Source organism: Crocodylus siamensis, chromosome 8, assembly GCF_052110815.1.
Source record: "Crocodylus siamensis isolate JL-2025a chromosome 8, ASM5211081v1, whole genome shotgun sequence".
Lineage (NCBI taxonomy): Eukaryota > Metazoa > Chordata > Crocodylia > Crocodylidae > Crocodylus > Crocodylus siamensis.
In genome coordinates, this window is record NC_143402.1 from 51,291,435 (window position 1) to 51,305,802 (window position 14,368).

A 14,368-nucleotide genomic window follows, 5' to 3' on the forward strand; every position below is an offset into this window, starting at 1 on the left:
AGAGATGGTAGCATATAACAGGGGGCCTTCCTGGTGCCAATTAAATCTCCACCTGCCTACCTGTTTCTGGGCCAGCCACCCACCCCTCTTTTGCTCAGGCAGAAACAGCTCACAAAAGGGACAGAAAGGCTGCAGACAAAGGCTTCTATTCTGTTTCTACGTCCCTCCCCCAAAGCACTGTGATTGGAAGGGGACTCAGGGAAAGAACACAGTCACTGGCCAGCTACAGATGTCAGTCTCTCCCCCCCTCCTTGCTCCCCCTCCCTCTTCTCAGTTTCTGTTCCCCTGGAAGACTGCCTTCTGAATCTCCTAATCTTTTTCCAAACCTTTTCCAAATTGATTCAGAGGCCCTGAATTGATTTGAAGGGTTTTTTTGGTCTCCTGATTCAATTCAGATTTGGTGATTCAGCCTCCAAATCGAGCCGAATCTCCTCTGAATCGAAAAGGCAACCAAAGCTTTGCACACCCCTAATATCTAGTCTGTGATCTACCAAGACTTCCAAGTCCTTCTCCTTAGTGATGCCATTCACCCACGTATCACCCATTTTGTTTTTGTATCTTAGATTATTCTTCCCAAGGGACTCCACTCAAAACCTCCTGCCATTCTGACATGGACCACAGATACCTTTTGGACACCAAGGCTGGCAGTCCCTTCCCAGTCATCTAAATGGCCATTTTTGGCTGTCTACATGGCATCTGGGGTATTTACACACTGGTAGGAATTCTGTTCCTGGCTGCATAAGCCTGCACACATGGATGACTCCATACACACACACAACCAGCAAAGGGAACTCTGTATTGAACTTTTTACCTTCATAAGAACAAAATGTTCATATGTTTCCTTAAGAAACTGAAGCGCTGACCCCTTGTCCCCAGTCCAGTTAGGTAGGCTGTGGTTTTGTGTACTTACAGGCTGTGCTAACAAAAGCTGTATAGAGCTTTCTGGGAATCAGAGAATCCGGCATGTCCCGGAAAAACTCTTTCAGCAGAGCTGCCACATCATGGACACTTTGATGCTCATCCAAGAAAACATCAAGTCCCTGATCAAACTCTTCCCGCAGCTTAATGACATAGAGGGAAAGAGAAAGGGAAAGTAATAATTTGTGCCTTCTCCCCGCAAAACCACTGCAGTCAGAGGTCTATCAATATGACAGTGCTAGGCATCGAGTCCCCTTTGACATGAATGGAATTAGAGCACAGAGATGACAGGTTTAGTACTAGATTCTACAAAAAGAATAATCACCCTCTTTGTCATCTGTGCATTTCAGCCATAATTCCTAGTTACTCTAAGGGATGGGACCTTTAAAAAAAAAAAAAAGACATCTAATATTGATTTTAAGACTAAAAGGGCATGTCTACACGATACTATGGTGACGTAGCAATATGCTACAGCAACATAGTGTCTGTGGGTGTCTACACCTGACCAGCAGCTACTTTGCTACAGTGACGAACTCCCCCAGTATAACATGCCACTACGGCAAAATAGCTGCTAAAAATAACCGTGTGCCATGCATACAGTACAATATAGGATGTTACTGCACTGTGATTTAGTACTTCCAAAAGGAAGTATTAAATCACGATTTAACATCACCATAGCAACACATGTAGATGCTAAGTGATAGAGAAACCATCACATCTAAGATAAGTGATTTATTCTAATAATTAAGTGTCCCATTTAAAAATGTCCACCTTCTTTCTAATGTGAATCTCATCCAGCAATTGTATTTTTTCCTGTCCATCTGCCAGACATCTAGAAGAATATTCTGTCTCACATATTCTGTATGCAAATAGCTGTTAGCATTCTGCAAATTGTTACGTGTCTGTTGTGGAAGGTTCTTAGGCAAGGGTCCAAGCCCTCATAGTGTTTGTGCTGGCAGGGGAAGCTCTCCCTATCAGAAGGCTGTCTCTTACTATTACTTTCAAAAAACTCTATTATTGCTTCTGGAATCTGACTCAGACATGTTGATCAGAGTTGAATAGAGTTCTTATGTGTCCAAGGTGGTGGTTCTCAACCTTTTCAGAATCGGAGCACCAACCGCCACTTTTTGAACATGCTGACACCCCCAGTTGCAAACCACTGTTGTGCTCAACTTACCTCAGTGTTTCTCAGTGGTGCTGCTACTGCCAGGTGAAAATATTCCACATATTTATTGAACAGCCAGACCAGGGAGAGTCGTGGCACACATGCATTCCTCCTGAATTAGGGCTTTCTGATGACCCCAAAGTAGGTAGGAGAGCTGGCTACATCTGTAGCCCTTCCTGGTCCAACCCTGCACCGCACTCCCAGAAACAAAGGTGCACAGGACATGTGGAACTGTCCTACATTCCTTTGGCTTGTAAGGGGGAGTTGGCTTGGGAAGGGGGGGGGGGGGCTGGACCAGGGAGAGCTGTATCCCAAGTCAGGTCTCCTGCCTGCTTTAGAGTGCTGCAGCCCTGCAGGTGGGGCAGTTTTTCCTGGCTGTGACCGCAATGGTACCTGCATTGTAACACTCCAGAGGAGATCTCCAATTAGCTGAAGGCTGCCCCAGGGCCAGTACCAACAATCAACTTATTGTCAGCACCAGCTGCCAGAACAGCCCCAGTTCTTCTTCAGGCTGCCCTACGGGAGGGACAGGGAGAAGTAGGAATCGGAGCCTCCTGGTGGAGGGAACTGAAGGCTTTACCCACTGGGGACTTCAAAACCTGCACCTGGATCATGATCCTGGGCTCCCCCCTGCACAGGCTGTAGAAAGGGTGAGACTGGGTTCTGATCCCTGATCCCACAACTGTACTTCCTGCCATGCATGTGTGGTGTGCCAGGCAACATAAGTGCTGGCATGGGGGATTAGATCCTTTGGTGCCTTTAACTGAACATGTGGGACCCTTTCCACCCAGGACACATTAGAGAATGTAGCTAGAGCACTGTAATCCTTAAGGCTGCTCTGATTCTAACACAGGCCAGGTCAATTCCCAGGGGCTCTAGATCAGTTTGGTAGCTCTAGGTCTGTGTCTTCCCCAGATCCTTTTCACTAATTTCCGAAGCCCAGCCCCTGAACTATATTCTCTGATTTTGCAAGACCATGCCTATGTTATTTTAAATTCCTGTATTCTGAACTGCATTATATCAATGTTCTTCAGCCTTTGGCTTTCTTATCTCCAGCTTTTAGTTCAGACCTTGTGTCTAATCTTTAGTCTGATCTCTCTTTTGTTTTGTGCTCCTCCCTCCCTTGTACTGCCATATGCCTCTTTCCTTCTTTTTTCATCTCAATCCCTTGGCCTTTAGTCTCCTCTCTTTCCCCCTTTCCCTTATCTTGTTCTTTCTACTTCATACTCAGCCTCATTCCTCACATGCATAAGGCACAGACAGCTACTGCACACACAGAAGGCACAAACAGGCAGAACAGTTTTCCTGCACACATGTGTATCTCTCTACAGCTTTTTTTGTGTAAGCAAAATAAGGAGCTACAAAGAGCCATGTTTAGAGTTGGTTATGTGTATAGTATAAGCAAGGTCTTTTTTTATATGTCCTATCATCCCATTATCTCTTTAGCCTTTTGTGGTGCCTGTTCAAATGGGTTGATAAGCTGGACACTTCACCTGTTGAACTCTTTTCTTAGAGCTTCCAACACGGAAGATACCCACTGTCTGTAGACCTGAAAGGAAAGCAGGTTGGTGAGCAGCTCTGCATTCAAACAAATGTCTTCATATATCAAAATTTATGATTTATCTGGGCCACATAGGTACCCCAAGAACTTTCTTTTTACATGTAAGGAAAAACATAGCTCAACTCTAACTTAAAAGATATTTGGTTGTTGCTGTTTCTTCCTGTGCTGCTCCTGTGTCACTAGCCTCCCTCCCTGGGGTACTGTTAGCAATTAGGATGAAATCCCAGGTCTCTAGCCTCCCACCAGTAGAGCTTTACTTTTTCTCTCTATGCTACTAGGGGGATGCCCAGACTTGGCATTTAGAATACTTTTTGGTCAAAACTTTGTTTAGTAAAAAACTGCAGCTTTTGATGATAACAAAACAGTGGTTGAATCCATGTCAGTTTTGCTGACCTTTTTTACCTTGGGAGAGAGAACTCTGGGAAACAAATACAATGTTTGTATTTTTATTTCAAAACATTTTTTTCATTTCCAAATTTCCCTCAAATTTATTTCTGTTTCAAAAAGCTGAAACCATACAACACAATATATTTGGGAATATAAAAGGATATATGTATAAAAACAATATTTTTTTTCTTTTTGAAATGGTCAGGAACCTGAGATAGCTGTTATTCATATGGGTCTCCTTGGTACTATATTCTCTATGTGGGAGTTGCTGAGTAGTGAAGATATCTCTGAGATTCCAAGCCCCAGAGAAACTTCCAAGTTTCATTGCTAGCTCCTCTGACCCTGAAACTCGCAAATTAAATCTAGGCAGAAAGACAGGGTTTCAAGGCAACTCTAGAGCCGTTGTCAAATACTGAGGTATATGGCAAAAATGACTTGTCATAGATGAGGTTGGAGATTAAGTTACTACTTGCTGTGCAGGTGTCCTCTGTCAGCCCATTCATGCAACGACACTTAGGCAGGAAGGATCATTCAACAGTATCAGGATGTTTTAGAACCTCAGAAAAGATCTTGCTTCTGTTCTACAAATAAGTGAAGGCCCATGGAGCTGGGATGTCTTTTATTTTGGTTGAGCCTATTTGTCTATCTTTAAGGTCTCTGCTGCAGGCTAGCAGGACAATTTCTGTCCCTTCCCACTTCTGTCAGAGGGGCTGGAAAGAGGGATTTAAATTAAAGGAAACTGAAGGGATGTGTTCCCAAGACTTCCTGGAATCTCTCTGAAGAGCAGCATCCATTATAATATACCTGTAACATGCTCAGATCCATGCTCTGGGCCCAGCCAGTCCTAATGTGAGGGAGCAATGAGCTCATACCCATGCCCTGGGCCAAGCTCATCCTAACTGACCAGTTAGGGTAAGCAGTCTCTTGAGGCTGCAGGAAACAGGCCCCACCCACTCCAGCCTTTAGAAGCTCGCTCCAGAAAGCAACAGGTTGCCAGGCAAAGATTTGGGTGCTTGCTCCTGACCCTGTCACAGTTTCTTGATTCCTTGCTCATCTAAAATTCTGGATTTGACCCCTAGCTTACTTTGACTCTGAATTAGACTTCTCATTTACCTTGAACTTCAGCTTAGACTTCTACCTTACTTTGCATCCTAAGAAGCTAGCTCACAAGTCAAAGCTTCCTGGCTAGAAGCAAGTGTATTAAGTCATAGAAATTAAGGCCCCCATTATGCTGCCCTGAGTTCACAGGGCGTTTTGTCATTGATATCAGGCTACCACCCAGCACTGTTTAGCACTCTAAAAGCACTGGTTCATGTGGAGGGAAAAGCTGCTTTACCATATGCTTCAATGTGCTGGCAACATCTGTCCACAATGCGTGGAACCTGCCTGTAGATGGGGTTGAGGCTTAACATCCTTTTCCTCTCCAGAGTTCTCCTAAGGTCCAGCTCATTGGGATGTGACAGCTGCAGTGCTTCCAGCAGCCTGGAAGTGTTGTCACCCAAATCAGTAATGGAGTCCACTGACACTGCCCCCTGAAATCAGACACAAAAATTATTTGTGCGCTGGTAAGTGCATGAAGTCCTCAATTTATAAGCAGCCTGTGTTTTGTGGAAGGACAGTCTGACATATCACCAATCCATTGACCATGCACAAGTTCCACTGTGACTCAACAGAACCTCTGCATTAAAGAAAATCACCACAAAACTTCCTTTGCTAAGACAGGGCTGTCCCACTTCTTGACAAACTGAGGCCAGACTGTATTACAGCAGCACACCTGGGGGCTGGATAGAAAAATATCACTCTCTCTCCAGAGCTATTCCTCTCAGGCAGTTGGGCTAGCCCCACAATGCAGCCGAAGTAGATGCAGGAAAAGAGATGCTCTGAAAGAAGGGCCCCAATCAGGGCTGAGACTACTGCCCCCATATCCTTTTAGTGGTACTTCCAACAGTCCCTCTCACTTGAGGCCCCCTTGTGAGCCAGCAGTGAGGCACCTTCCACATCCCAAGGTCTGCACCCTTTCCCTACCCACAAGACAGAGGCATTACTAGCCTGTTACAGCTGGGCTTTGCCTGGGTTTGGGCAGGGGCTGTGGGGTTGGGAGAAGTGGGGGCATGTATAAGGTTAGGGGAAAGGGGACTGTGGGAGAAGGTGTAGGTTAGGACATGGGTGGATCTAGGATTTGGAAAATGGGGGTGCAGGTGGTGTGGTGCATCATCACATAGTACAATGCATATTTTTCTCCAATTAAAAATTATCTAGAACCTTGACTAATATACTACGGGTAAGGGCTCTATTATTCTGCTTAAGAATCCAAGCAAAAACAAATATAATTGAGTTTACATGGGCCAGCTCTGGCCACAGAGAGAACTGCTCCCAGCACCCCAACATGTGTGGGTCCCCCCCAGACATTCCACCATTGCCTCAAAGTGCCCCTCAGTGCTTTTTATGCATTGCTCCTGCCGCCTCAAGTACCCCTGGCTCGACTCTGTCCCCTCTTATCCTACATGTCCCCTAGACTCAGCCCCACCTCACCGTGATCCAAGCCTCATGAGACTCCACCATCCCCCTCATGTCCCAAAGTCCTATCTTGCCTGCTTAGTACACCCATTAACTCACCACACCCTGCACGGACTCACACCATCACACCCCAGGCCTTCATGACCCCTCACTACCACCCCCTGCACCTCATACAACCTTCCCCTGCCCCTCTCAGCACTGAAACCTCATTGCAGCCCCCCACACCTGCCCCTACCCACAATCCCTCATGCTCCCAATGCCCTCACACACCCCATTTCATTCTCATAGCAACCCCCCAAAGACCCAAACCTCTCTGCTCCTCAAATCCCACTCCATGACCACAGCCCGCTCTTTGGAGAGAGAGGCAGCGAGCTGCTGGGAAGAGACGGCCTCCACCTCTCCCCCCTGGGGAGGAGGCGCTTCTCAGCCAGACTGGCTGACCTGCTCCACCGGGCTTTAAACTAAGCCCGCTGGGGGATGGGAGGACTACTGCCACTGCTGGCCTGCTGAGCAACCCTTGCAAAGCCAGCAGCCCAAGGCACTTAAGGGAGCCCACCCCTGCCCCAGCCCTGGTATAATCTGTGGGCAAGGCAAGAGCCCCCAAGGGGACACTTGCCTGCCTGTATACAAATGCCAGGAGCTTGGGGAATAAGCAGGAGGAACTTGTCCTACTGCTTAACACAAATAATTACAACATCATAGGGATAATGGAGACCTGGTGGGACTCCACCCATGACTGGACCAGGGGTATAGATGGCTATACCTTGTACAGGAGAGACTGAGTAGATAAAAGGGGCGGGGGTGTAGCTCTCTATGTTAAGGAAAGCTACATGCCCCTGCAAGCTGATGTTGGCAATCAGGGTGGATGACTGGAGACCCTCTGGGTTAAAATCCATGGGGAACACGGCACAGGAGACACAACAGTGGGAGTCTACTATAGACCTCCCCCGCAAAGTCAAGAGCTTGACCAGGAGTCTGCCCGGGAACTGGCTGAGGCCAAATGCTCCAGGACCATGGTTATCATAGGTGACTTCAATTACCCAGCCATCTCATGGGAGGATCACTCAGCAAAATCCAAGAAGTTGCAAAGCTTCCTCTCGTACATGGATGACCTCTACCTGACTCAAGAAGTCTATGGGCCAACGAGAGGCAAAGCGCTGCTCAACCTGGTACTGGCTACTGGGGAAGACCTAATCGGTGACCTAGTGATTGATGGGAAGCTGGGTGATGTCAAGTACAAGTTAACAACAGCGTCACATGCACACCCTTGCCTGTACCCCATCCAGATCACTTGAAACCCCCACACAGGAGAAACTAACCTTGAATTGAATATGACCCTAGTACCGTGACGTCAAAGAAGAAACCGGTGCCTATGGCAACCAGATGAATGAGGCCCCAAAATAACTAGCCCATCTAAAACTGTAAGATCAGATTGATGTGCCATGCTCGCCCTCTTGTGACCAAACAGGCTCAGTACCACACAAACTAAAAGAAAGCCCCCCCTTTCCTGACGGCTGGGCTGCCAGGAGAGAAAAGCCTGTGTTGAAACCTGAGAGACAAAGAAGAATCCGTTTGTAGTCATAATTGGCTAACACAAGGTAAAACCAAATAAGAAAAGTTATAAAAACTTTTCCCGTCCTTTGTTCAGAGAGACTGTCTCCACCTTGGGTAGAGACACTGCTACGCAACCCAAAAGCAACTACGTATGCTGGCCACCTACGTAGACTGTCTCCCGCCACCAATATCCTCCTGGTGTAACCCGACCCTGCATGCCTGTCTTCTCATCGTTAAGCTTTCGGAAGCCTCGGTAGGCTAGCAGCTCCCGATCGATCTAATCAACGCCTAACTCTGTAACCAAGACTCCAACCTACACTGCAACCTTTAGTAGCGTAAGTAAATAAACAACTTTTCTATAACCACCTGAGTGTAATGACCACCTGACTCCTAGTCGCCGTTAGTACCCGCCTGCTCAAGCATATCGATCGCTACCAACCCACTGGTCTCCCACCAGGTCAGGACAGGTGACAGCAGCCAGGAGCTAATCACCTTCACCTTCACCATCCTCCGTAAAGCTGGCAAGTCAGTCAGCAACACAGAAGTCCTTGACTTGAGGAAAGCTGACTTTGACAAGCTCAGGAGGCTTGTCAGTGAGGCCCGAAGGGACCACAACCCCAAGGGGAGGGGAGTCCACAAAGAGTGGTTGCTCCTTAAGGGCGCGATCCTCAATGCACAAGCTAAGTCTATTCCATCTTGGAGGAAAGGCAGCAAGAGGGCACAGAAACCCCCCTGGCTCTCCAGGGATCTAGCAGACTTCCTGAGGTGAAAAAGAAAGGCCTACAAAGGATGGAAGATGGGATTCACCTCCAAGCAGAAATATTCTGCACTGATCTGGTCCTGCAGGGAGCAAACCAGGAAAGCCAAGGCTGCAACTGAACTCCAACTAGCTTCAAGCATCAAGGACAATAAAAAGTCCTTTTTCAGATATGTGGGGAGCCGAAGGAAAAGCAAGGGCAACATTGGACCCCTGCTGAACCAGATGGGACAACTGAAAACTTACGCCCAGGAAAAAGCCGAACTATTAAATGGGTACTTTGGTCAGTCTTTCATCAGTCCCATGGGACGCCCATGCCCGCTACAGGACAGGAAGGTCCAGGTGAGATCCCCTGCCCTCCATCAATGCTGACCTCATGAAGGAACACCTTGGGAGACTGGATACCTTCAAGTCAGCCAGCCCTGACAATCTACACCCCAAGGTACCCAAGGAACTGGCTAGCATTATAGCCCAGCCCCTGGCACAGATCTTTGAGACCTCCTGGTGCTCTGATGAAGTGCCCGAAGACTGGAAGAATGCCAATGTGGTGCCTATCTTCCAGAAAGGGAGGAAAGTGCATCCCGCAAACTATAGGCCCATCAGCCTGACTTCTATCTCGGGGAAGATCTTAGCAAAGTTTATTAAACAGGCCATCCTTAATGGACTGGCCAATGCTAACATCCTGAGGGATAGCCAGCATGAGTTTGTTGTGGGTAGGTCTTGCTTGACCAATCTCATTACCTTCTACGACCAGGTGACCTATCACCTGGACAAGGGAGAAGAGATTGATGTCATATATCTTGACTTCAAAAAAGCCTTTGATCTGGTACCCCATGATCACCTCTTGGCCAAACTGGCTAGTTGTGACCTCGGGTCCACCACGATCCACTGGCTGGAGAACTGGCTCTGTGGTCAGACCCAGAGGGTGGTAATTGACAGAAGGCAATCATAATGGTGCCCTGTGACCAGTGAGGTCCCCCAAGGCTCTGTCCTTGGACCCTTATTCTTCAACGTCTTCATTAATGATGTGGACACTGGAGTCAGAAGTGGACTGGCCAAGATTGCTGATGATACCAAACTTTGGGGTAAAGCATCCACACCAGAAGATAAGAGGGTGATCCAGGCTGACCTGGACAGGCTCAGCAAATGGGCAGACAAGAACCTGATGGTGTTTAACACCGAAAAATGCAAGGTCCTCCACCTTGGGAGGAAAAACCTGCAGCATCCTTATAGGCTCGGCAGTGCTGTGCTGGCTAGCACTACAGAAAAAAGAGACTTGGGGGTCATCATTGGCCACAAGATGAACATGAGCCTGCAGTGCGATGCTGCGGCTAGTAAAGCGACCAAAATGCTGGCTTGCATCCATAGATACTTCTCAAACAAATCCCGGGATGTCATTCTCCCCTTGTACTCGGCCTTGGTGAGGCCACAGCTGGAGTACTGCGTCCAGTTTTGGGCTCCACAATTCAAAAAGGATGTGGAGAAGCTTGGGAGAGTGCAGAGGAGAGCCACGCGCATGATCAGAGGTCAGGAAAACAGATCTTACGATGACAGGCTGAGAGCCACAGGGCTCTTTAGCCTGGAAAAGTCCAGGCTCAGGGGTGATCTGATGGCCACCTATAAGTTTATCGGGGTGACCACCAGTACCTGGGAGAACGTTTGTTCACCAGAGCGCCCCAAGGGATGCAAGACCATTTCAGGCTGGACATAAGGAAGAATTTCTTTACTGTCCAAGCCCCCAAGATCTGGAACAGCCTGCCATCAGAGGTGGTTCAAGCACCTACACTGAACACCTTCAAGAGCAAATTGGATGCTTATCTTGCTGGGATCCTATGACCCCAGCTGACTTCCTGCCCTTGGGGCAGGGGGCTGGACTTGATCATCTTCCAAAGTCCCTTCCAGCCCTAATGTCTATGAAATCTATGAAATCCCCCCACACCCAACAGTCCCTCCTCACCCCACACCCCTCTGCCCACAGACCCACCCAAAAGCCCCATGGTGCCCATGACCTCCTAACCAGCCACTCAAGGCCCCCTGGAACCTCTTCACCTCAAAAACCCTCCTAAACAGATCCCCCCAACCTCTCATAACCCTCAATCATAGGGCAGGTGGGGGCTGGGTTTTAACTGCCCCCCTCCCTAACACTATTCCCCTCCCCACAGCATCCCATAGCTGACCTCCACCCTCCACATAAAGAAACAAATAACTGAGGTCAGGGACAGACTCCCTTTAGCTGCTGACACCCACCCCCTCCCCGCACAAAAGACCAATTCCTCTGGATCTGCCCAGCTTTATGCCATCAATGTTGTGCCACTAGTTCAACCTCCCAAATTCTCCATTATCTGCTGCAACAAATGATCCAGGAAAAGGCCACTCCTTCTTGCCTCTAATTGCTGTGGCACTGTATAGCTCCTCCTGCTTTTAAACCTGCCCTCCTCTCCGTGTCTCTGGTTTCTTGTGGGTTCTAATCCCATGGGAACAAAGCCATCCTGTACAGGTTCCTACATAGCAGCATACCTGTACTGGACATGCTGGGGGTGAGCAGAGGAATATAACCAAGAGTAGATAGACAGCAGGATAATTGTAGAAGAAAGGGTAGTTTGATTACAGGATTAACAAGGATTTGCTTGATTAAGTCATTAACATCTATGGAGTGGAAAGATTAGCAGAAATCAAGTAGATAATGAGCCACAAAGTCAACTGACTCCCTCAACTCCACTTGAATAGAAACATATCTGTTTCTGCTGGGCAGTTCATTTTAAGCTTTCAGTGAAGCAGGAATGAGGGGGGGAAATGCCTTCACCCCCGCCTCCCCACCCACCACATCCCAGATCTACCCCTGTGTTTGGAGTGAGGGGAACTGTGGGAACACTTGTGGGACTGAGGGAAATGGCAACGATGGGATAGTGAAAGGGATTAGGGAGAAAAAGGTGAGTGCTGAAAGTATGTGCAAGTTTGGGGAGACAGGGAGTTGTCAGCACAGGAGCAGAATTAGGAGGAAAGGGAACAGTGGATGCATGTACCTGGATAGCAGAAGGCAGAAAGGTTGCGTGGTCCCCTTCGGCATAGAGCAGCTCCTGCACTCCCCCCTCCCCCCCATTCCCACCACACACCCCTCCCTCAGCCCCATGTGCCATCCCAGTCCACCTCACTCAGATAGCCCCACAGCTTCTCTCCCTTACCATCCACCTGCCAGGCTTGCTGATGAAACCCAGAACTAGCTCTGCACGTGCTGGCTCCAAAAGCAGAATCATCAAAGCCATGTTTTTCTTGCACTGTACACAGAAAAACTGGCTCTGCTGCAGGGCTAATTACCCTGGATTTTGCTACACAAGGGCTCATCTACACACTGCCATATGGCAATGTTGTTGTGGTGCTGTGCTTTAGTATTTCCTTTTGGAAGTGCTAAGCACAGTGCAGTAACTGTCCATACTGAGCCATGCATGCAGCACACGGTTACATTTTGTCGCTATGGCAACGGAGCTGCCGATCACACGATCACGTAAACTCATGTGACCGCTACATCACCATAGGGTGACATGTAGATGCACCCAGCATGGTGCAGTTCAAATCTATGTTACAGGTCAGAGGGCCTTCAACTTTGATAGCCCTGCTCTAACAAACCAGAGTTAGTTTCTCATGGGTAGCAAGAGACAAAAGGTGACCCAAACTGGGTGCGGGACCTTGTGGAAATCAGTGTGTGCAGGGCCCCACCCCTGGACACAAGGAAGCCAATGGTGGATTTGACCGGGTAATTGGCAAGTGTCATATCCCTGTTTTCTTGCACCCCCTTTGCCCTTCCCCCCTCAGCAGGAGGCTATTGTTGAAGAGGCAAAATGGGCTGGTGACCTACCCTGCTCTCCTGCAGCTTGTGGTGAGAAAGAGCAGGCTGTTGCCTAACCCACTCTTGGATCTTCCCAAACAAGCTGCTTTACCTCTTTTCCCCCCAAACTGTAATTTTCAGGCACCCAGGAGCCCAGCAGTCATTCTTCACAACCCCAAGATCACCCACCACCTACAGGCTGCTTGCCCACTCAATCAGCAAGGTCAGAAAATGCCCTTTTGGACTGGCCACTGCCACCTGAAAGCCATTTTCATCATTCTGTCCTGCACAAACATACCCAGTGCTGTGACTTACAGGTTCTGCCAGGCAGGAAAGAGGCTGGTTGTCAGAACTGTTCAATACAATTTTCTGATGGTGCAATGTTCTGGGTATTTTCAGTACAATATTACCTAGAGCACCCAAATGAAATTAGGACCACACATCTAAAAAAGGACTTTTTATTGTCCTTGAGCTACAAATATCAAGGACAATAAAAAGTCCTTTTTTAGATGTGTGGGGAGCTGGAGGAAAAGCAAGGGCAACACTGGACCCCGCTAAACCAAATGGGACAACTGACAACTAATGCCCAGGAAAAAGCAAACTTGCTAAATGAGTACTTTGCATCGGTCTTTCACCAGTCCCATGGGATGCCTCTGCCCATCACGGGACAGGGAGGCCCACGTGAGGGAAATCCCTTACCCTCCATCAATGCTGACCTCATGAAGGAACACCTTGAGAGGCTGGATACCTTCAAGTCAGCTGGCCCTGACAGTTTACACCCCAGGGTACTCAAGGAACTGGCTAGCATCATAGCCCAGCCCCTGGCACAGATCTTTGAAAATTCCTGGTGCTCTGGTGAAGTGCCTGAAGATTGGAAGAAGGCCAGTGTGGTGCTCATCTTCAAGAAAGGGAGGAAGTGGATCCGGCAAACTACAGGCCCATTAGCCTGACCTCTATCCCAGGGAAGGTCTTGGAAAAAATTATCAAAGAGACCATCCTTAACAGACTGGCTGACGGCAACATGCTGAGGGATAGCCAGCACGAGTTTGTTGCAGGTAGTTCCTGCTTGACCAGTCTCATTTCCTTTTACGACCAGGTGACCTATCACCTGGACAAGGGAGAGGAGATTGATATCATATATCGTGACTTTATAAAAGCCTTCGATCTGGTATCCCATGATCACCTCTTGCCAAAGCTGGCCAACTGAGGCCTCGGCCTCACCATGATCTGCTGGCTGGGGAATTGGCTCTGCGGTAGGACCCAGAGGGTGGTGGTTGACGGAAGTCAATCGTCGTGGTTCACTGTGACCAGTGGGGTCCCTCAAGGCTCTGTCCTTGGGCCTACTATTTAACATCTTCATCAATGATGTAGACATTCGTGTCAGAAGCAGACTGGCCAAGTTCGCTGATGACACCAAACTCTGGGGTAGAGCATCCACACCTGAGGACAGAAGGTGATCCAAGCAGACCTTAACAGGCTCAGAAATTGGGCAGATGAGAACCTGATGGTGTTTAATACCAAAAAATGCAAGGTTCTCCATCTTGGGATGAAAAATCTGCAGCATCCTTATAGGCTCAGCAGTGCTATGCAGGTTAGCATTATGGACAAAAGGGATTTGGGGGTCATGACTGACCACAAGATGAACATGAGCCTTCAATGTGATGCTGCGGCTAGTAAAGCAAGCAA

General features: G+C 48.3%; 1 protein-coding gene across 3 annotated transcripts in view; it reads right to left on the reverse strand.

The window, feature by feature from the left end:
* Positions 1-14,368, reverse strand: part of LOC149858452 (rho GTPase-activating protein 6-like) — a 77,893-nt gene that overhangs the window by 25,246 nt on the left and 38,279 nt on the right. For all 3 annotated transcript variants that reach the window (XR_016443882.1, XM_090060479.1, XM_090060480.1), the window contains exons 5-7: positions 5,368-5,563; positions 3,577-3,632; positions 911-1,061 (exon numbers count right to left, since the gene is read on the reverse strand). Coding sequence is in view for 2 of the 3 variants with exons in the window: in XM_090060479.1 (XP_089916605.1) it covers positions 911-1,061; positions 3,577-3,632; positions 5,368-5,563 (403 nt within the window). In the remaining variant the exon portion in view is untranslated. The remainder of the gene's footprint in view (positions 1-910; positions 1,062-3,576; positions 3,633-5,367; positions 5,564-14,368) is intronic.